We start from the raw sequence: 21632 nt of genomic DNA, 5'->3' as shown, positions 1-21632 counted from the left end.
TAGTCCAGGATTACGAGGAAAAACATTCAGATCCACAACATGTATTCCACGGGACAAAACTAGGTTCAGAGTATGACTGTGGCAGTGAATAGGTCCGGAGACATGTTGGACAAAACCCACTGAGTCGATGATGGCTCCGAAAGCCTTTTGGAGTGGGTCTGTGGACTTTTCCATGTGAATATTAATATTCACATTTTTGGTGACTTTATCTGCCATGACTACAAGGTCCGATGGGAATTCAGGGAACTCAGTGAGGAACGCTGTATATGGCCCAGGAGGCCTGTAAACCGTAGCTATCAAAGGTGATTGAGTAAGCTCAAAAGACGAAAACGTGTTTTTTTTGTTGTAAATTGATATTTGCTATCATTGATTTCTAACTTAAGGGGAGGACCATTCTCATTCAATTTCATTTAAAAAAATGTTTTAAAAACATTTAAAAGTTAACCTTTTTAGATAAAACTATACTAAATGTCACCAAATAATTTATTAAAACACACTATTTTGCAAAGGTCTACAGTAGCCTCAACAACACTCTGTAGGGTAGCACCATGGTGTAGCCGGAAGACCGCTAGCGTCCATCCTCTTCTGGGTACATTGACTTCAATACAAAACCTAGGAGGCTCATGGTTCTCACCCCCTTCCATCCTCTCAATCTACACGGGTGTGCATCCCTCCAAGAAAATTGTATTATTACACTGGTATTAGCTGTCTATAAAACAACCTTAATAGCCCTCTCACCAGTCATAATGTTTCATCTCAATCTCCGTCCTTTTGCAGCTGACTGTGTTTGGCCTCCAACATAGTCTCCCTGTTGGTTGTACTGGTCTCCATTGGCTACAGAATACGCTACATTGTACATAGCAGATGAGGGATGGCGCGTGGAAAGATATGTGAATTCTGATCCTGAAGTTAAAATAAAGAATATATGGCAATCTGTTGTGGCGTACAGCAGGTCAGCCACCAGGGGAAGACTCGTCGAGGTCCGGTGACAGACGGAGTATACATCACAAGGCGATGGCTCCATCTGCTGGACGTGCCAGGTCTTGACGGGCTCTTCGGCCAGGACTAATTGGGCTGATTGGAGATTGGTGAGTAATCAAGGGCTTGCTCACCAGCTGTACAACTCCCATAAAGCTGCCAGAAGGGCAGCACACAGGGGAGAGGCTGGGGAGGAAAGGACTCCCGTATAGTTGGGGACGGTATCAGAGGTAACAGGAGGGAGTTCAGTTTTTGATCCCCACAGGATACAGCAAGACCCGGAGCCCAGAAGACGGTATCCCAGAGAGGGTCTCTTGGGGGAGACCTATTATTTTCTTTTGGACTATTATTTTAATAAACACCTTTGAAACTGAGCTAATCCTACTCTGTCCATGTCTTTTCTGTGTAAATGTTTTGACCCAACCCCCTGGTCTGCCACAAGTGGTGGAGAATGCGGGCACTCTGATAACGTGGTCAGATCAGGGTTGACGTTTATGCAGCATCAGCATGGACGAGTTGATAGCTCAGTTCATCCAGGCCCAACAAGCCCAACAGGCGGTTCAGGAACAAATGCTGGAGGAACAGCGGCTACAAAACGTCCGCCTCATTGAGGAAATCAGGAAGCTACAAGGAGGAGCGTCTACTGAATCACATCCAAACCAGTTTTTAAATCAAGCTAACAGAAGATGACGACATCGAAACACACATCTGTACGTTTGAACGGACAGCACTAAGGGAAGGATGCCCAAGGCAGAAGTGGGCCAGTCTGCTGGCCCCGTGCCTCTCTGGGAATGCCCAAAAGGCGTATTGGGACCTAAACGTTGAACAGGCGGCTAACTACGATGGACTCAAATGGGAGATACTCAACCGCTACGGGTACAGCCTGACCCATCGGGCTCAACTATTCCACGACTGGAGGTTCGTAGCCGATGCATCCCCCCGAGCCCAGGTGAGCGACCTACTGCACATCACCAGGGGATGGCTCCTAACTGACGTATCCACCCTCTCCATCCTAGACAAAATGGTCCTGGATTGCTTCCTACGGGCACTACCCCACGACATGAAGAGGGCAGCGAATCTATGCGCGCCCCAGACCTTGGAGGGCCTCCTGGAAGCAGTGGAGACGCATCAGAACACTCAGGCCCTGCTGAGTGGGAGCCGGGCCGAGTCAGCGACCCGTTTGAGGAGTCGGAAGGACAGCCCCACTGCTGTGTACCCTGAACTGACAGTCGGCAGGACCAAAAGACCGCAAACCCGTGGAGAGACAGCTGGGGTAGGGCCGACCCGCCACCGACGACACCAGGTAGATGGAGACCAAAGGAGGTGTTTTGAATGTGGTGCCCGGGGGCACATTGCCTGGAATTTCCCTGCTTGAGAGGAGTCAATGCCATCAGCAAGCCTCGGAGGCGAGGTGGGTCACGCAGTGAACTACATCACCTCCTGTTGGGCACACCATGAATCAACTGCACCCATGGTCCCGGTGAAGGTTGACGGACACGACACGGAAGCTCTATTAGACTCCAGAAGTATGGTTACCCTCGTAACCACGAGCCTGCTGAACCAGAATACTGAACATGGTAGGGAGATGTCAATTTCCTGTGTTCACAGGGACACAAAGCGGTATCCAACCGTATGGGCCAACATCGTGACACCACAAGGGAACTGCCAGATGATGGTGGGTGCAGTACCAGAGTTGCCGGTACCTCTCCTAGTGGGACGAGATTGTTCATGACCCTGTGGGGGCACGAGATGAGGAAGAAGGTACAAGCTGGACCAGGATGAGAGCGAGGATGACCCGTTGCCTGTGCGGCCCGGAAGTAAATGGTTGATCAACCTGTATCTACTGGGTCGGAACCACGGGAGGAAGAGCCTAGCCTCCCCCTCCTCGATTTCGAGGGGCCAGTCGAGACACCCCCCTGGGGGCCAACTGAGGGGACAATTCGGGACGGCCCAGTGGGAGGATCCTAACTTGAAAGCGACACCCCCATTTCCAAATCAAGAGTAACCTTTTGTATCAGGTGTCGCGCCAACAGGGGGAACTTCAAGAGGTATTGTTGCTGCCATGACGGTATGTGGGAACCGTTCTTCAGCTGGCCCACACCCACCTGCTGGGGGTGCACCTGGGAATGGAGAAGACCCGGGAATGGATCGCCGCCCGGTTCCACTGGCCCGGAATGAGGAGGGCCGTGGAAGATAACTGTCGCAGCTGCCCGGAGTGTCAAATGATTGCCCCAAAGGCACACTTCCGAAACCCACTGGTCCCCCTACCGATCATCGGGGTGCCCTTTGAACGTATCGCCATGGACATAGTGGGACCCCTGGTAAAAACAGCACGAGGACACCGGTACATCCTGGTAATAGTGGACTATGCCACCCGGTATCCCAAGGCCATTCCCCTACGGGTGGCGGTATCCAGGGGAATCGCCTGGGACCTGTTCCACCTCTTTAGCCGGGTGGGCATCCCGAACGAGATCCTGACAGACCAAGGTACTGAGTTTGTGCCGCCTAACTGCACACACAAGATTTGTGTGCTCTCCTGCAGATCAAGCAGATCTGGACCTCAGTCTTCCACCCACAGACGGATGGGCTCGTCGAGCGGTTCAATAAAATGCTCAAACAAATGCTGCGGAAGGTCATCGAGCAGGACGGGAAGAACTGGGACCGGCTACTACCCCACCTAATGTTCTCAATCCGAGAAGTACCCCAGTCCTCCACTGGGTTTTCCCCTTTCGAAACTCCTCTATGGGAGGAGGCCACGAGGCCTACTGGACCTTGCCAAGGAGGTGTGGGAAGCCCAACCGACCCCCTTACGCAGCGTGGAGACGATGAGGCAGCGAATGACAGCCATATGGCCAGTCGTGAGGGAACATATGGAGATGGCCCAACGCGCCCAAGCCCATGTCCACAATCGGGGAGCCCAGCCCCGAGAATTTCAGGTGGGAGACAGAGTGTTGGTCTTAATCCCCACAGCCGAAAGTAAGTTCCTGGCAACATGGCACGGGCCATACGAGGTGATCGAGAAGCTGGAACCTGTCAATTACCACGTACGGCAGCCGGGGAGACGGAAATCCCAACAGATTTACCACGTGAACCTGTTGAAGAAGTAGCACGAGAGGACAGCCTTGGCCGTGTTATGGTCGGGACCCAGGACGGCAACAGTACCAGTGGTGGTCCCGAACAATGAGGACCTTGACCCAGTCCAGAAGCAAGAGCTCAGGGAGCTTGTCGATCGGAACACGGCGGTGTTCTCCGAGAAGTCGGGCCGCACGACCCTCATTGAACACCACATCCGTACCCGGCCCGGGGAAACGGTACGAAAGAGGCCATATCGGATTCCGGAGGCCCGAAGGAAGGCTGTGAAACAGGAAGTGGAGGCTATGCTGAGGATGGGGGTCGTTGGAAGAGTCTCACAGTGCATGGTGCAGCCCCATCGTGTTGGTGCCCAAACCGGACGGTAGACTGCGCTTCTGTAATGATTTCCTGGGTGTGAACGACATAAGCTTGTTCGACGCCTACCCCATGCCGAGGGTGGACGAGCTCATCGACCGATTGGGAAAGGCCGGTACATCAGCACCCTTGACCTGACCAAAGGATATTGTCAGGTAGCGTTGGCAGCCTCCTCCCAGGAGAAGATGGCGTTTTCGACACCAGAAGGATTGTATCAGTACCGGGTTCTCCCGTTTGGTCTCCACGGAGCCCCACCCACATTCCAGCGACTGATGAACAAAGTACTTCGACCCCACCAGCAGTACGCAGCGGCCTATTTGGATGATATCATCATCCACAGCCAAGGTTGGGAAGAGCACCTGACGCGCCTCCAGGCGGTGCTGGACACGCTCAGACAAGCCGGGTTGACCACGAACCCCAAGAAATGCAAACTAGGGTTCAAGGAGGGGGAGTACCTGGGGTATTTGATCGGACGTGGGAACATCAAGCCCCAGGAGAAGGAAGTTCACGTGGTACGTGACTGGCCCGTTCCACGCACCAAGACACAGGTCAAGTCCTTCCGGGGACTGGCAGGATACTATAGCCGGTTTATCCCCACTTGTCCGTGAGAGATGAACTGTTCACTGACTCACCTAGCCAACAGGCAGGCTTTTGGCTCTTCAACAAAGATATTGTTTAGCAATAGCTTCTTTCTGTGTGTGTGTGTGTCTAACTCCATCCTCATCTTTACCTGTTTTTATTTCATTATCCAGCAAATATCATCCACCCAGCCTGATATGTCAGAAACAATTGAGCCTGGGGACAATTAAAGTGAAACCTAAAAATGAGAAGACATACTATTCAACCTACTCCTGCTAATCTTCACTTCAGCAGGCCTATAATCACTAACCAATCAAACGTGTTCATTTGAGTCTTTCTGGGTAAGTCTCTAAGAGCTTTGCATACCTGGATTGTACAATATTTGCTCATTATTCTTATAAAAATGATTCAAGCTCTGTCAAGCAGGCTGTTGATCATTGCTAGACAGCAATTTGTCTTGCCTTATATTTTCAAGCCGGTTTAAGTGTAAACTGTAACTAGGCCACTCAGGAACATTCAAAGTCGTCCCATCTATATTTGGCCTCGTGTTTTAGGTTCTTGTCCTGCTGAAAAGTGAATTTGTCTCCCAGTGTCTTTTGAAAAGTAGACAAACAGGTTTTCCTCTATCTGTTTCTCAAACTAGACACTGTACTTGTCCTCTTGCTCAGTTGTGCACCGGGGCCTCCCACTTTCTATTCTGGTTAGAGCCAGTTTGCGCTGTTCTGTGAAGGGAGTAGTAGATAGCATTGTACAAGATCAGTTTCTTGCCAATTTCTCTCATGGAATAGCCTTCATTTTGCAGAACAAGAATAGACTGACGAGTTTCAGAAGGTCTTTGTTTCTGGCCATTTTGAGCCTGTAATCGAACCCACAAATGCTGATGTTCCAGATACAACTAGTCTAAAGGCCAGTTTTATTGCTTATTTAAATCAGCACAGTTTCCAGCTGTGCTAACAATTGCAAAAGGGTTTTATAATGAACAATTAGGCTTTTAAGATGATAAACTTGGATTAGCTAACACAGCGTGCCATTGGAACACAGGAGTGGTGGTTGCTGATAATGGTCTATGTAGATATTATTATTATTTTTTTTTAAATCAGCCGTTTCCAGCTACAATGGTCATTTACAACAATAAGTGTCTAAACTGTATTTCTGATCACTTTGTTATTTTAAATAGACCAAAATAAATGATTATTTCAAAAACATGGACATTTCTAAGTGACCCCAAACTTTTGAATGGTAGCATATAAAAAAATAATATATATATATAAAACAAATAAAATTTAAGTACCCACCTCATGAAAGTCGCCATTACAGTTCAACATGTAGGTTCTATACATTGTTAATGTCACATTTTCAGCAAATGGCGTTGTTAAATGTTTTGTCCATTTATTAATTAACAGACAACACCCTAAATGTATTCCCCCCACACACAGCATTCGACACATTAACAGCAATTTTTTAAACCTTTATTTAACTAGGCACGTCAGTTAAGAACAAATTCTTATTTACAATGACGGCCTACCCCAGCCAAACCCTAACCTGGACGACGCTGGACCAATTGTGCGCCGCCCTATGGGACTCCCAATCACAGCCAGTTGTGATAGAGCCTGGAATCGAACCAGGGTCTGTAGTGACGCCTCTAGCACCGCTGCGCCACTCTGGAGGCCCAAGTTAATACATTTCACATTTATTTATTTTACTCAATCTGTTTATGTAGTAAAATAACTCATACAACTGGGTTGTCATAGGGGAATGTTGTCATTGCAGGAATGAGAAGGGACGGGACGTGTACAGGTGACATTTTCTGCATTCTGTGGTCCTTGTCTGATGTGTGTTGTCTAGTCAGTAGACGTAGTTAGCTGTGTGCAGAGACTGCATGGAGGCCTGGTCAGCGCCGCTCACCGCTGTGTACTCTCCCTTGGAGGCAAGGCCATTGCTCTGAAAATGTACATTTGTGATTCAGTAATCAAGGTATGTGGTTCCAGAATGAAGCTTTGAGAGCGAGAAAGGAGAACGCAAATGGGACACTACTTCAGGATACAAGAACTCCACCATACAATAGTGTCCCAATGATGTCCATGTAGCCTGCACCTCTAAGCAAGGTGTCAACCCTACCCTAAAATAGCATAGCCCCTCCATCTTACCTTGGCTCTGGAGGTGAAGGCATCCTGTGCCGCTTTCTTGTTGGCGGCCTTGCCTTTCCAGGCGGCGAGGGCGGAGGCCTGGAGTGCACGGCCGTAGGAGAAGGAGAGCTTCCAGGGCCGGTGCAGGGCCGTCTGGTTCATGGCGTTCAGGTTCTGAGTGGCCTCTTCCTCACTCTGGCCTCCAGACAGGAAGGTGATGCCTTAGGGGGGGGGGTAGAATGTTTAGCAATTTGGTGACGGTTTCATTTTGGCATCACCGATCAACCAAATATACGTTTTTTTACTTCAAGTCTACCTTTACACCTAACCCCACCTGTTTGGGACATTCATTGTATTGATCACATCCCACTACCTACATTACCATCACCTCGACAAACCCCCAACCCAGTCTCACCAGGCACGGCGGCAGGGACGGTGCGCCTCAAGGCAGTGACGGTGGCCATGCCGACCTCCTGAGGAGTGAACTTCTTGGGGCAGGAGTGTCCGGCGGTGACCATGTTAGGCTTCAGCAGGGTGCCCTCCAAGTAGACATGGTGATCGTTCAGGGCCTTGTAGGTGGCAGCCAGGACCTGGTGAGGGGAGGGTTGGGTTTAGAGAGGCGTTTGGTTCAGGTTCAGTGATGTGAACTTAAATTGGAGCATGACTAAGAGGAGAATGAGGTATGAGTTTGTAATTCCATGCTGGTAAACCAGTCCAGCACTGGCTTTGTGGAAGGGAGAGAAAATGAGGACAGAAATGTGATTCACAAGTGTTTAACTGAAAGCCAACAAAGTATTTGAGAGGATAACAAGGTTATGATCACCTTCTCAGTGACGTACTGAGTGCGCAGCAGGTCATGGTCTCCGTCAGGCAGAATCTCTGGCTCCACAATTGGCACCAGGCCATTCTGAGGAGAGGACAGTTATCACATGTGGACACTGTGTGGACAAACCTTGCCTTTGAGGAATTTCTCAGCTCATATGTTAGTTTTGTGCGTGAAGTCAGGTAGTGTATACAGTAGCAGTACTGTGCATCTAAGACAATTTCCCCCTCAGGGACATTATTTTATCTTACCCTAAACACTACAGTTTTAAGACGAAGAAGTTCTCACGGCATGCACACACCTGTTGGCAGATACTGGCGTATCTGGCAAGTACGTTAGCGTTCTCTGCAATGGCGAGGGCTGAGGGGCAGGCGTCTGAAATCTTGAGCACACACCTCCACTTGGCGAAGTCACAACCATCCTTCTTGTACTGAGCACAACGGCCCGAGAGGCCATCAAGACCTGATGAAAAAGGTTTTTATATTACATTGCTTCCATGGTCATGCCATCATGTCAAACTGACTAAATGTGGGCTATGGAGATTGGAGAAGCTGGTTGGTTTTAATGTATAGCTTTAATGCATTTGTTACTTACAGAGTTGCAAAAGAAATGAAGAGCTATTCTTACCCTGTGTGGTCATCTCTCCATCTGTTCCATTCAGACCAGCTGTGCCACTGTCCACCTAGAAAACAAATGGTCAAACTATAACCCCTTTCCTAGGGTTGGGCGGTAGCCAGATTTGCATACAGTGATAGCGATTTTGTACCATACCGGGGTATGTAATACTTGAAAGTGCACACAGGGGGCGTCATTTCCCCCAAACCTTTTTTTATGGGGGGGGGGGGCACAAAACAATTTAAAAAACTAATTTTATTGGTCACATACACATGGTTAGCAGATGTTATTGCGAGTGTAGCGAAATGCTAGTTCCGACAGTGCAGCAATATCTAACATGTAATCTAACAATTCCACATGTTGGGTTCCGAGAATATGAAATATGCTTATTCATGTCACTGAGGGAGTGCTGAGGTTTAGAGGGTCTACACCAGAAGTTAATGGTTATAGGAGGAAGGTATATAGTGTGTGCAATTAAGCTTGGAATGTGTTGAGTGCAGGGAAGCGATTACATGTGGCAGGCATTGATAAGGGGAGAAAGCCATGGATTAGTGATGGAGTGGGGTTGAGGTCAGGTCACCTTTAATAAGGGAAAAATAAAAGTTTATGGCCCGTATCACTTAGTGTCCTGCCTAGCAGTAAAGAACAATGTTTGTACAGAGGTGTAGGAGGAGACTCATCCTATGAGGTACGGTTAAATATCAGCGCTTGTGTGAAAATGTCTTTGTCTGATGCAGCTGCATTGACACTCTGGGAATTAGAACCTCACAACTACCTAATAAACACAAATCTAAGTAAAGGAATGGAATAAGAATATATAAATATATGGATGAGCAATGACAGAGCAGCATAAGCAAGATGCAATAGATGGTATAAAATATAGTATATACACATGAGATGCAAGATATGTAAACATTATTAAAGTGGCATTATTAAAGTGACTACTGATCCATTTTTTAAAAAGTGTCCAATGATTTCAAGTCTATGTAGGCAGCAGCCTCTGTTAGTGATGGCTGTTTAACAGTCTGATGGCCTTGAGATAGAAGCTGCTCCCTCTGTTTCCTGAAGTCCACAATCATCTTTGTTTTGTTGACGTTGAGTGAGGTTGTTTTGCTGACACCACACTCGAGGGCCCTCACCTCCTCCCTGTAGGTTGTCTCGTGGTTGTTGGTAATCAAGCCTACTACTGTTGTCTGCAAACTTGATGATGGAGTTGGAGGCGTGCATGGCCACACAGTCATGGGTAAACAGGGAATACAGGAGGGGGCTGAGCATGCACCCTTGTGGGGCCCCAGTGTTAAGGATCAGCGAAGTGGAGATGTTTCCTACCTTCACCACCTGGGGGCGGAACGTCAGGAAGTCCAGGACAAAATTGCACAGGGCGGGGTTGAAACCCAGGGCCTCAAGCTTAATGATGAGCTTGGAGGGTACTATGGTGTTGAATGCTGAGCTATAGTCAATGAACAGCATTCTTAGATGGGTATTCCTCTTGTCCAGATGGGATAGGGTAGTGTGCAGTGTGATGGCGATTGCATCGTCTGTGGACCAATTGGGGCAGTAAGCAAATTGAAGCGGGTCTAGGGTGACAGGTAAGGTGGAGGTGATATGATCATTTAGGCAACAGGGATCTTGATTGAATGTCTCGGCTGTAACCAAGAAGCTTGAGCTTGACATTTAGACACTTAGCAAACAAATGCATAGCTTGAGTCCTGAGCTGGAAATAGTTCATTTGACACATCATAGATTTCTTATAGTTATACTTAACTTTGTAATAAGTGATGGCATAACACACACTTTCAAAATACCCCAGTATATACAGTATAGAGCCCAAGCCTACCCTTTCCCAGTAGTGTTTGATCGTTATAGTGCCATTAGATTACATCACACACAACCTTGATAAGTGAAACCAGTAGATACTCCAGGAGTGAGTTGTTGGCTGGTTGGGCATATGGTTATAATTGCCTTCACCTAACCAATCTTATCAGTAGACTATGGGAAGAGTGTGGCCGTGTCCAAATACCCATACTAGCCTACTACATACTTCAACTGCATACTAATTTCAGCGTTTGATCTAGTACAATTCACTGCCCTGATCAAGGATGGCATTGCTGGTCCTCACCTTGATGCCGACAACAATGCCCTTGTCCTTGACGACCTGGGGGAAGAGGACACCCTTGTCAGACTTCTGATACAATGTCTCGTGAAAAAAGATGATTCCACCAATGCAGTTGGGGTCAACTGCAGAGAACAGGAGGTCGCGGAAAGTCCGACGGTTCTCCTCAGTGTTTTCCACGTTTATCTTCTGCAGGCGGTTACTCATGGTGCCTGGATGGAGAAATTATTGGCAGGAAAGAACATTAGTGGCATTTCAGGGGGGAGAACAATATCTAAGAATTACAGATTCCTACAACTTCTCAAATTAAGGCTACCTCCAACTCTTACACTTCAGATGCCAAACCCATACAGGCCACCACTACTTGCTGAGAAAATGCAACAGCTGTTTCCCACCTCGCCAACACCCTCTCCACCCCACTCATCCAGTCCTTCCATGGCCAGTTTGGCCTACTCACCTGTGGACTCGTCTGCTGCCAGAATGCCCTTCCCTGGAGCCACAATCCTCTGGGCTATGTCAGAGAGCTCCTTCTTCTGCGCCGGAGAGAGGGATGGGAACTGGGTAGTCATCCTGTGTAGGTGAGAAATGTCAGTTAAAAGAAAACAAAAAGGAATTTAATAAATTAAATCCAGTAACCTAAATCCAGTTATGTAGGCTAGTTTGTCCTGATGGTGGTTCAAGTGTGGTTTATTCTCAGACACTGACAGTACCCACTACCACTGTACAGGAACTGTCAACATTTGGCTTGTAGTTTGAACTTTAGTCTGAAAGCTGGGGTGTATTACGCTGATTCTGTTGCAAAAAAAAAACGTTTAGTTGGCTCTATAAAAAAAAAATAAGTGGCTGGATGAAGTTTAAAGGAACCGAAGACATCACTCCACTTTAGAGCATAGAAAAATCTATAATTTATATGTGTAGCTTGTGACAAACACGTCGCTGACTTTCCAGATTGGAATGGCAACGTGTTTTAGACATTAAATTAAAACTGCTACAACTTCGTTTAATAATGCTTAGCGATTAACCGACATTTCATTTTTTTCTGATTATTAAACAACTAATTGACCGAGTTCTGTTCAATTACTTGAATTCACTTTAGTTCGTTTTTTTTTGTGAGCCCAACGTGCCTTTTCTCAAGAGAGGAATCAAATAATTCACGAGAGAAATCAAGTCAAGAACTATGTGGGACGCTGGGCTGAAAGGAGTTTTAGTTTTCATTAAGCAAATATTCAACCTAGTTCTGGTTATGGTAATTAGCTACCATAATCAGCGCCTGTTTCCGGCTCCGACAGAGACTGATCAGAGATCTGTATATAATGACGAGATGCTCATATCGCCGCCCTAACAATGGGAGTCGTTGTCCCAAAGGCGGGAAGACAGGTGACAAGCTTTGGCCCAAAATAACCCATAAACGCATTTTTGCAAGAGTGAAATCTCTCGATTCAGCTCTTCCCTCTAGAGTCTAGACATATACTTTTACGCCTGCTACGTTCGATACAGACTGCATAGACAGCATGGGAGAGGAATGTACACAACTAAATGACAGGTTGAAAGTGTGCTATACTTTGAAGAACTAGTAAAATTATTTTGTCAATGACAGCTCTGCAGCATAGGCAGGTTAGCTACATAGGTTGGCTAAAGACAGTAAACCTGGGGAGCACAGATAACGTTAGATTTGTCTGGTTGGCTGCCAGATACTGCCTGAGCAGAGATGAGATGACTGAGGAATTAAAAATAGTCAAATAAAAACGAATATACACATATATTTCATTGAATTTCCTATTCTTCTATTGATGTCTACCCAACGTGGACCTGACTGAGACAACGTAATATTTTCAATGTTTTGGCAGTACTAATGTTCACTATTATTTCTGTTGTCTTATGTCTGTGCTTTGTCGCATTTGTTTTTTATCCCAGCCCCCGTCCCCCACAGGAGGCATTTTTCCTTTGGTAGACCGTCATTGTAAAAAAGAATTTGTTCTTAACTGACTAGCCTAGTTAAATAAAGGTTACATAAAAACATTGGCTTTGGAATTTCCATTATAAAGCGCCAAAAATCAGTTTGTCATTATTTTATAATGCATTTAATGTTTTAAAACGAAGTAATCGAAAACTGTGATTATCCTAATAGAACTGAAAACGACCTCGAAATGCATTAATCACTCAGCACTATCGTTTATGTACCCAACAGCTTTTACGTCACCTTTAGTGTTTGGTATAAAACGTTTTGCAACAGAATCTGATAATGAATACACCCCTGATAAATTACCCTCTCCCTAGGACAAATAGATTCACAGTAAACTGGGAGTCAGTCGAACCATTTAAATTATAATTGAAAGAGCGTTCCGGAGGACCATAAAAGTATATTTGCCAACACATTCGCGATAACAAGATTACCCTACATAATTAACACAAGTTAAGCCAGCCAGAACATAAGCGCAGGTAAAACGCGGATTTAAATCTACATTTTGTGGGGCATTTCAGACTACCTAAACACTGACAATCACGCGCTGTCGAATTACAGAAACCATGATTTCAATTATATACGTGTATAGTTACATTTGAGATAAGCAAAACAATTGTAGGCTTACACTTGCATTAAAAATGGTTAGCCTACACTGTTTTGACTAGACAGAAGAGGTATCTGACGCATAGGTTGCAGAGTTTCGCATACTTCATTGAGCCTAAACAAAAATGCTAATTTCCAAAGACTGTCTTGCAACATCGGGCTGAAACATTGTAACCTACTACAATCCCATTGCAACATTTCAGAGCATCTATTTTCAGCTCTGCTGTGCACCGGAAAACTTTTCCAACGTTTTAATACGTTTAGGCTAAGCATGAAGCTGAAAGGAAAACTTACTTAAAAGTATGACAAAGTCGACAGCTGCAGAAAATGAATAGACAAACGGTCTCCTACTTCCAAGCAACAATTATGACTAATTGAGAAGGCCGAATCCGGTTTACAAAGCATTATTTATTGGACGGGATGACGGAGGCGGGAGGCTGCAATTGGTCGAGAAAGTCGGACCGGGGCTTGTTAGTGTATCAATGCATCTTTTGTGTACTTTGAGTTGTATCAGAAGTTGATAGTATGACTTCCAAGAGAAAACACCACATATACTCAGCAAACCCTTTGTTATACATTACAGCACGCATTGAGTGCATGATGATGGTGTTTATTTTTTTATTTCACCTTTATTTAACCAGGTAGGCTAGTTGAGAACAATTTCTCATTTGCAACTGCGACCTGGCCAAGATAAAGCAAAGCAGTTCGACACATACAACAACACAGAGTTACACATGAAATAAACAAACATACAATCAATAATGCATTAGAAAAATCTATAAACAGCATGTGCAAATGAGGTAGGATAAGAAAGGTAAGGCAATAAATAGGCCATGGTGGTGAACTAATTACAATATAGCAATTAAATACTGGAATGGTAGGGTGTGCAGAAGATGAATGTGCAAGTAGAGATACTGGGGTGCAAAGGAGCAAGATAAATAAATAAATACAGTATGGGGATGAGGTAGATTGGATGGGCTATTTACAGATGAGCTATGTACAGGTGCAGTGATCTGTGAGCTGCTCTGACAGCTGGTGCTTAGAGCTAGTGCGGGAGGTAAGAGTCTCCAGCTTCAGAGATTTTTGCAGTTCGTTCCAGTCATTGGCAGCAGAGAACTGGAAGGAGAGGCGGCCAAAGGAAGAATTGGCTTTGAGGGTGACCAGTGAGATATACCTGCTGGAGCGCGTGCTACGGGTGGGTGCTGCTATGGTGACCAGTGAGCTGAGATAAGGCGGAGCTTTACCTAGCAGAGACTTGTAGATGACCTGGAGACAGTGGGTTTGGAGACGAGTATGAAGCGAGGGCCAGCCAACGAGAGCATACAGGTCGCAGTGGTGGGTAGTATATGGGGCTTTGGTGACAAAACGGATGGCACTGTGATAGACTGCATCCAATTTGTTGAGTGGAGTGTTGGAGGCTATTTTGTAAATGACATCGCCGAAGTCGAGGATTGGTAGGATGGTCAGTTTTACGAGGGTATGTTTGGCAGCATGAGTGAAGCATGCTTTGTTGCGAAATAGGAAGCCGATTCTAGATTTAATTTTGGATTGGAGATGTTTAATGTGTCTGGAAGGAGAGTTTACAGTCTAACCAGACACCTAGGTATTTGTAGTTGTCCACATATTCTAAGTCAGAACCGTCCAGAGTAGTGATGCTGGACGGGTGGGCAGGTGCAGGCAGCGAACGGTTGAAGAGCATGCATTTAGTTTTACTTGCATTTAAGAGCAGTTGGAGGCCACGGAAGGAGAGTTGTATGGCATTGAAGCTCATCTGGAGGTTAGTTAACACAGTGTCCAAAGAAGGGCCAGAGCTATACAGAATGGTGTCGTCTGCGTAGAGGTGGATCAGAGAATCACCAGCAGCAAGAGCGACATCATTGATGTATACAGAGAAGAGAGTCGGCCCGAGAATTGAACCCCGTGGCACCCCCATAGAGACTGCCAGAGGTCCGGACAACAGACCCTCCGATTTGACACACTGAACTCTATCGGAGAAGTAGTTGGTGAACCAAGCGAGGCAATCATTTGAGAAACCAAGGCTGTTGAGTCTGCCAATAAGAATGTTGTGATTGACAGAGTCGAAAGCCTTAGCCAGGTCGATGAATACGGCTGCACCGTAATGTCTCTTATCGATGGCGGTTATGATATCGTTTAGGACCTTGAGCGTGGCTGAGGTGCACCCATGACCATCTCTGAAACCAGATTGCATAGCGGAGAAGGTATGGTGAGATTTGAAATGTTCGGTAATCTGTTTGTTAACTTGGCTTTCAAAGACCTTAGAAAGGCAGGGTAGAATAGATATAGGTCTGTAGCAGTTTGGGTCTAGAGTGTCTTCCCCTTTGAAGAGGGGGATGAGCGCGGCAGATTTCCAATCTATGGGAATCTCAGACGATATGAAAGAGAGATTGAACAGGCTAGTAATAGGGGTTGCAACAATTTTCGGCAGATCATTTTAGAAAGAGAGGGTCCAGATTGTCTAGCCCGCCTGATTTGTAGGGGTCCAGAATTTGCAGCTCTTTCAGAACATCAGCTATCTGGATTTGGGTGAAGGAGAAGTAGGGGAGGTTTGGGAGCGCTGTGGGGAGCGCAGGGCTGTTGTCCGGGGTAGGGGTAGACAGGTGGAAAGCATGGACAGCCGTAGAAAAATGCTTATTGAAATTCTCAATTATTGTGGATTTATCGGTAGTGACAGTGTTTCCTAGCCTCAGTGCAGTGGGCAGCTGGGAGGAGGTGCTCTTATTCTCCATGGACTTTATAGTGTCCCAGAACTTTTTTGAGTTTGTACTACAGGATGCAAATTTCTGTTTGAAAAAGCCAGCCTTAGCTTTGCTAACTGCCTGTGTATATTGGTTCCTAACTTCCCTGAAAAGTTGCATATCACGGGGGCGATTCGATGCTAATGCAAAACGCCACAGGATGTTTTTGTGCTGATCAAGGGCAGACCGGTCTGGAGTGAACCAAGGGCTATATCTATTCCTGGTTCTAAATTTTTTGAATGGAGCATGCCATCTTAAATAAGATGGCGAGGAAGGCACTTTTAAAGAATAACCAGGCATCCTCTACTGACGGGATGAGGTCAATGTCATTCCAGGATACCCCGGCCAGGTCGATTAGAAAGGCCTGTTCACTGAAGTGTTTTAGGGAGCGTTTGACAGTGATGAGGGGTGGTCGTTTGACCGCAGACCCATTACGGATGCAGGCAATGAGGCAGTGATCGCTGAGATCTTGGTTGAAAACAGCAGAGGTGTATTTGGAGGGCGAGTTAGTTAGGATGATATCTATGAGGGTGCCCGTGTTTACGGATTTGGGGTTGTACCTGGTAGTGTGTGTCCCTTAAATTAAATCCAGATAATATTTATTATAATGTTGCTTTTCTGGTTTCATACTGTCTTGTCTTTCCTGCTATTGTGTGCGTGTCTGTCTGTCTGTCTGTCTGTCTGTCTGTCTGTCTGTCTGTCTGTCTGTCTGTCTGTCTGTCTGTCTGTCAAATCAAAGTTAATTGGTCGCTTACACAGTTTAACAGATGATATAGAGGGTGCAGTGAAATGCGTATGTAGCTAGCTCTTTACAAAATAGCAAAATGTCAAACAAATACACCAAAAACAAAAAATAAATACAAGAAATGGCACTTTAAATGGGGAGGAGGCTCACAGTAATGGCTGGAACGGAATTTCTGCTGATCCAGTTTCTGCCGTTTTGCCTGTGGCCATGGCACCTCCCTGACCTGTTTACCAGACGTGCTACCTTGTCGTGTTGCTGCTCCAGTTTCAACTGTCCTGCCTGCGGCTATGGAACCCCTGACCTGTTTACCGGATGTGCTACTTTGTCCCGGACTTGCTGTTTTAGACCCTTTCTCTCTCTACCTACCACACCTGCTGTCTCGACCTCTGAATGCTCAGCTATGAAAAGCCAACTGACATTTACTCATGAGGTGCTGACCTGTTGCACCCTCTACAACCACAGTCATTATTATTTGACCCTACTGGTCATCTATGAACGTTTGAACATCTTGAAGAACGATCTGGCCTTAATGGCCATGTACTCTTATAATCCCCACCCAGCACAGCCAGAAGAGGTTCCATCCTTTCTAGGGAGTTTTTCCTAGCCACCGTGCTTGTACGTCTGCATTGCTTGCTGTTTGGGGTTTTAGGCTGGGTTTCTGTATAAGCACTTTGTGACATCTGCTGATGTATTTAATACAATATGAATGATGAAATGGTCTCAAACACATCAAACACCTGGTTTCCATCACAGGAGGTTGGTGGCACCTTAATTGGGGAGGACGAGCTCGTGGTAATGGCTGGAGCGGATTTGGTGGAATGGTATCAAATACATCAAAAAATGTGAATACAATTTTATTGGTCACATGCACTGAATACAACATGTGCAGACCTTACAGTGCAATGCTTACTTATAAGCCCTTAACTAACAATACTTTAAGAAGTTTGAAGAAAAAAGTGTTAAGTAAAAAATAAATAAATAAAATAAATGTTTAAGGCCGTCCTCTGACACTGCCTGTTATAGAGGTCCCGGATGGCAGGAAGCTTGGCCCCGGTGATGTACTGGGCCATGGTTTCCATGTGTTTGATACCATTCCATTCACTCCATCCCATTCATTATTATGAGCCGTCCTCCCCTCACAAGATATACTAAGAAGGATATGTACAGCAGTACATATATTAGAGCGAGCTATGTCAAGAATCCAGTATATAAACAAATATGCGGTGTGTGTATAAACAGTGTTAACTAAAATGCAATGTACAGTAGAATGAGCTATGTCGAGAACACAGTATTTAAATACTCAGTACAAAACCCCTTGGCATCTGAGACATCTTTCTCTACGTCTGGGTTTGTCGGTTTTAGAATGGAGTTATCGTCTACAATGGATTGGTGTCGAAATTACAGAACCCCCTAAAACTCAACTAATAAGTAATTTATGTCTGCATAGGTCAGCAGTATCTGATATATTGCTCTGATAAGGTTCCTTTGGAATCACGCAATACCACTTTATAACAGTTCAGGAATACAAAGGTCAACTGATGTGTGCCAACCAAGTAAGTCATGTTTGAAAAATAACTTATTTGGTGGAAATTGAATTGTGTTATGTGGTGTACACATTGTAATCATTTACTGGGGACAGATAAGTATTACTCTAATGGCCATGGGCAGGGACAACCTACAGTGCCTTCAGATAATATTCACACCCCTTGACTTTTTCCACATTTTGTTGTGTTACAGGCTGAATTTAAAATGGTTTAAATTGAGAATTTTTTGTCACTGACCTACACACAATACCTTATAATATCAAAGTGGAATTATGTTTTTCTAAATGTTTACAAATTATTTAAAATTTAAAGCTGAAATGTATTGAGTCAATAAGTATTCAACCCCTTCGTTATGGCAAGCCTAAATAAGTTCAAGAGAAAAAAATTTACTTTACAAGTCACATAATAGGTTTCACGGACTCACCTTGTGGGCAATAATGTTAATAATAACATGATTGGTTAATGACTACCTCATCTCTGTACCTCACACAAACAATTATCTGTAAGCTCCCTCTGTCGAGCAGTGAATTTCAAAAACAGATTCACCCACAAAGACCACGGAGGTTATCCAGTGCCTCGCAAAAAGGACACCTATTAGTAGATCAAAAATTCAAATTAAAAAAATAACCTGACATTGAATATTCCTATGAGCATGGTGCAGTTATTAATTACACTTTGGATGGTGTATCAATACACCCAGTCACTACAAAGATACAGGCGTCCTTCCTAACTCAGTTGCCGGAGAGGAAGGAAACCGCTCAGGGACTTCCCCATGAGGCCGATGGTGACTTTAAAACAGTTACAGAGTTTAATAGCTGTGATAGGAGAAAACTGAGGATGGATCAACAACATTGTAGTTACTCCCTTATACTAACCTAATTGGCAGCGTGAAAAAAAGGAAGTGTACAGAGTACAAATATTCCAAAACATGCATCCTGTTTGCAACTAGGCACTAAAGTAATACTGCAAAAGAAATGTGGCAAAGCAATTTACTTTTTGTCCTGAATACAAAGTGTTGCGTTTGGGACAAATCCAACACAACACATTACTGAGTACCACTCTACATATTTTCAAGCATAGTGGTGGTTGCATCATGTTATGGGTATACTTGTAATCGTTAAGGACTGGGGTGTTTTTCAGGATAAAAAAGAAACGTGATGGAGCTATGCACAGTCAAAATACTAGAGAAAAACCTGGTTGTCTGCTTTCCACCAGATACTGGGAGATTAATTCACCTTTCAGCAAGACCATAACCTAAAACACAATGCCATATCTACACTGAGGTTGCTTACCAAGAAAACAGTGAAGGTTCCTGAGTGGCCGAGTTTCAGTTTTGACTTAAATATGATTGACAATCTATGGCAAGACCTGAAAATGGTTGAATAGCAATGATCAACAACCAATTTCACAGAGCTTGAAGAATAAAAAAAAATGTAAATGGGCAAGTATTGTTGTATCCAGGTGTGCAAAGTTCTTAGAGACTTACCCAGAAAGACTCACAGCTGTAATCACTGCCAAAAGTGATTCTTACATGTATTGACTTAGGGTTGTGAATACTTATCTAAATGAGATATTTCTTTATTTCGTTATCAATCAATTTGACATTTCTAAAAACATGTTTTCACTTTGCCATTATGGGGTATTGTGTGTAAATGGGTGAGAAAAACAACAACTTTTTAATCCATTTTGAATTCATGCTATAACACAACAAAATGGTGTATGAATACTTTCTGAAGGCACTGTAAATCCCTGTTCCACTACAGATATCAGTCATGAAAGAAACGCTTAGATTGATCGAGATAACAGGCCAAAACAACAACGTTGTGTGAGAATGACATTGGGAAGGGGTGCTCTGCTACACAGCAGGGGTTGTGTGAATGACTGCATCAGACAAACGTATTTGAACCCTGGGTATGAGGTAGGCAGGGTGGGACGCTAATGCACAACCTCTTGCAAATCAAGCTTACACAAGATGGACCATGAACCCCTGATCAATGGTCTTACAAATACTCTCGGTCAAAGTACATTCCCATCAGACTCTCATTCACTTGAGAGAGGTGTATGCATGTGTAGCGGGTCTACTATGCACCACAGGAGAACCAAGAAATGAAGAGCGACACCACGGCTGTCTTTTAGGCTTTTATGTTGATCTGCAATAGTATTGTGAAAAGACAGGACAGGAACACATCAGTCTCCAATGCACCACCTGACAAGTTGTTCTTTCTCTCTCAGTGTTTTCTCAGACTCTCACAATCACACTCATACATAAAGCCATAATGTATAGTATAAAATAATAACCAGTCCTTAATACAAAGAATGTATAATCTTAATTCTTAGACAATAGAACCATACCTGCAATAGTATTGTGAAAAGACAGGACAGGAACACATCAGTCTCCAATGCACAACCTGACAAGTTGTTCTACACAGGAGCATGAAGAAAGGTAAAACACATATCCTGTCTCACATCCCCAATACATTGCTAGGTGCTTTCAGTGTTGACAGTACCAAAATACAACAACTCATGTACAAAAACACTGCAACACAAACAAGTTACAACGTGAAATCGCCTTTATCCCATTCAGACCTTAGAGGGCCAAAACGACATGTCCCATAATGCAACACCATCACAAGTCGGCAGCTCAGCTTGCCGTCTGCATCACAGAAAGGCATGCTAGCTAGCAACACTTTTAGCACTCTGTAAACTATATTAATAACAACAATAAAACTCTGAAAGTTACGTGTTTCAATAGTCTCACACTCCCTTATAACAATTTCTACAGCATTAACCTTGAGACGTTTTATTTATTTCACATTACGGACTTCTACAAAGGAGTAATCTGCAACCCATACCTTTCTCTCTCAGTGTTTTCTCAGACTGAGGAGAACGGGAGCTACGGGTAGTACCAGGGTGTTAGTAGGTGACGCAAGCACCCAGATAAAATAAAATACATTTAATGAAACAAAACCCGAAGATGTTAACATCATTCAGCTACTGTAGCTGCCTACCTAACATCAACAGGCAGCACCAGTAGCGCAACAATTAAAATTAGAAACCAAAAGTAAAATTCCTGGCGATCATAGCGATCTGTCCCCCCTTCTGAACTTGGAATATTCCTGTTCGCGGGCTTTGGCCACTGACCCTCAACCTGATTGTTCTGTTTTGCGTTGTGTACTATTCTAATAATTTGAAGTTTGATGGAATAACCATTTTAACTCTACTACACATGTGTTAGAACGAGAGAGCCACTTCTCCATCTGCATAAAGCCAAGCCTGTCTTCAGCTGCCCTCACTGACCTGGTCACATTCCTGGTAGCAATATGATCTCTCTCTAGTTCTC

General features: G+C 44.8%; 1 protein-coding gene across 2 annotated transcripts; it reads right to left on the bottom strand.

Moving 5' to 3' along the window:
• Positions 1 to 6376: 6376 nt before the first annotated feature.
• Positions 6377 to 21157, bottom strand: LOC106604855 (fructose-bisphosphate aldolase B-like). 2 transcript variants are annotated; one of them, XM_014199918.2, is made up of 9 exons: positions 21145 to 21157; positions 11139 to 11251; positions 10688 to 10893; positions 8581 to 8635; positions 8255 to 8415; positions 7954 to 8037; positions 7546 to 7720; positions 7152 to 7351; positions 6377 to 6945 (listed from the first exon to the last, which is right to left on the bottom strand). In XM_014199918.2, exons 2-9 carry the CDS (start codon positions 11248 to 11250, stop codon positions 6850 to 6852), a joined length of 1089 nt encoding a protein of 362 aa, XP_014055393.1. In that variant the 5' UTR covers position 11251; positions 21145 to 21157; the 3' UTR covers positions 6377 to 6849. The 2 variants fall into 2 exon arrangements, with proteins under 2 accessions (XP_014055393.1, XP_014055392.1); XM_014199917.2 differs by lacking the exon at positions 21145 to 21157 and adding an exon at positions 13542 to 13752.
• Between the last annotated feature and the right edge of the window lie 475 nt (positions 21158 to 21632).

Source organism: Salmo salar, chromosome ssa05, assembly GCF_905237065.1.
Source record: "Salmo salar chromosome ssa05, Ssal_v3.1, whole genome shotgun sequence".
NCBI classification, from domain to species: Eukaryota; Metazoa; Chordata; class Actinopteri; order Salmoniformes; family Salmonidae; genus Salmo; species Salmo salar.
The sequence above is the reverse complement of the archived record's forward strand: the minus strand, read 5'-3'. Positions and strand labels throughout refer to the sequence as shown.

Excerpts from the sequence above, each read along its gene's own strand:
- LOC106604855 (XM_014199918.2), bottom strand. The coding sequence starts at position 11,250 with ATGACTACCCAGTTCCCATCCCTCTCTCCGGCGCAGAAGAAGGAGCTC. Across the intron at positions 10,894-11,138 it reads GGCAGCAGACGAGTCCACAG|GCACCATGAGTAACCGCCTG; the intron begins GTGAGTAGGCCA and ends TTCTCCATCCAG. Across the intron at positions 8,038-8,254 it reads ACGCCAGTATCTGCCAACAG|AATGGCCTGGTGCCAATTGT; the intron begins GTGTGTGCATGC and ends TCCTCTCCTCAG.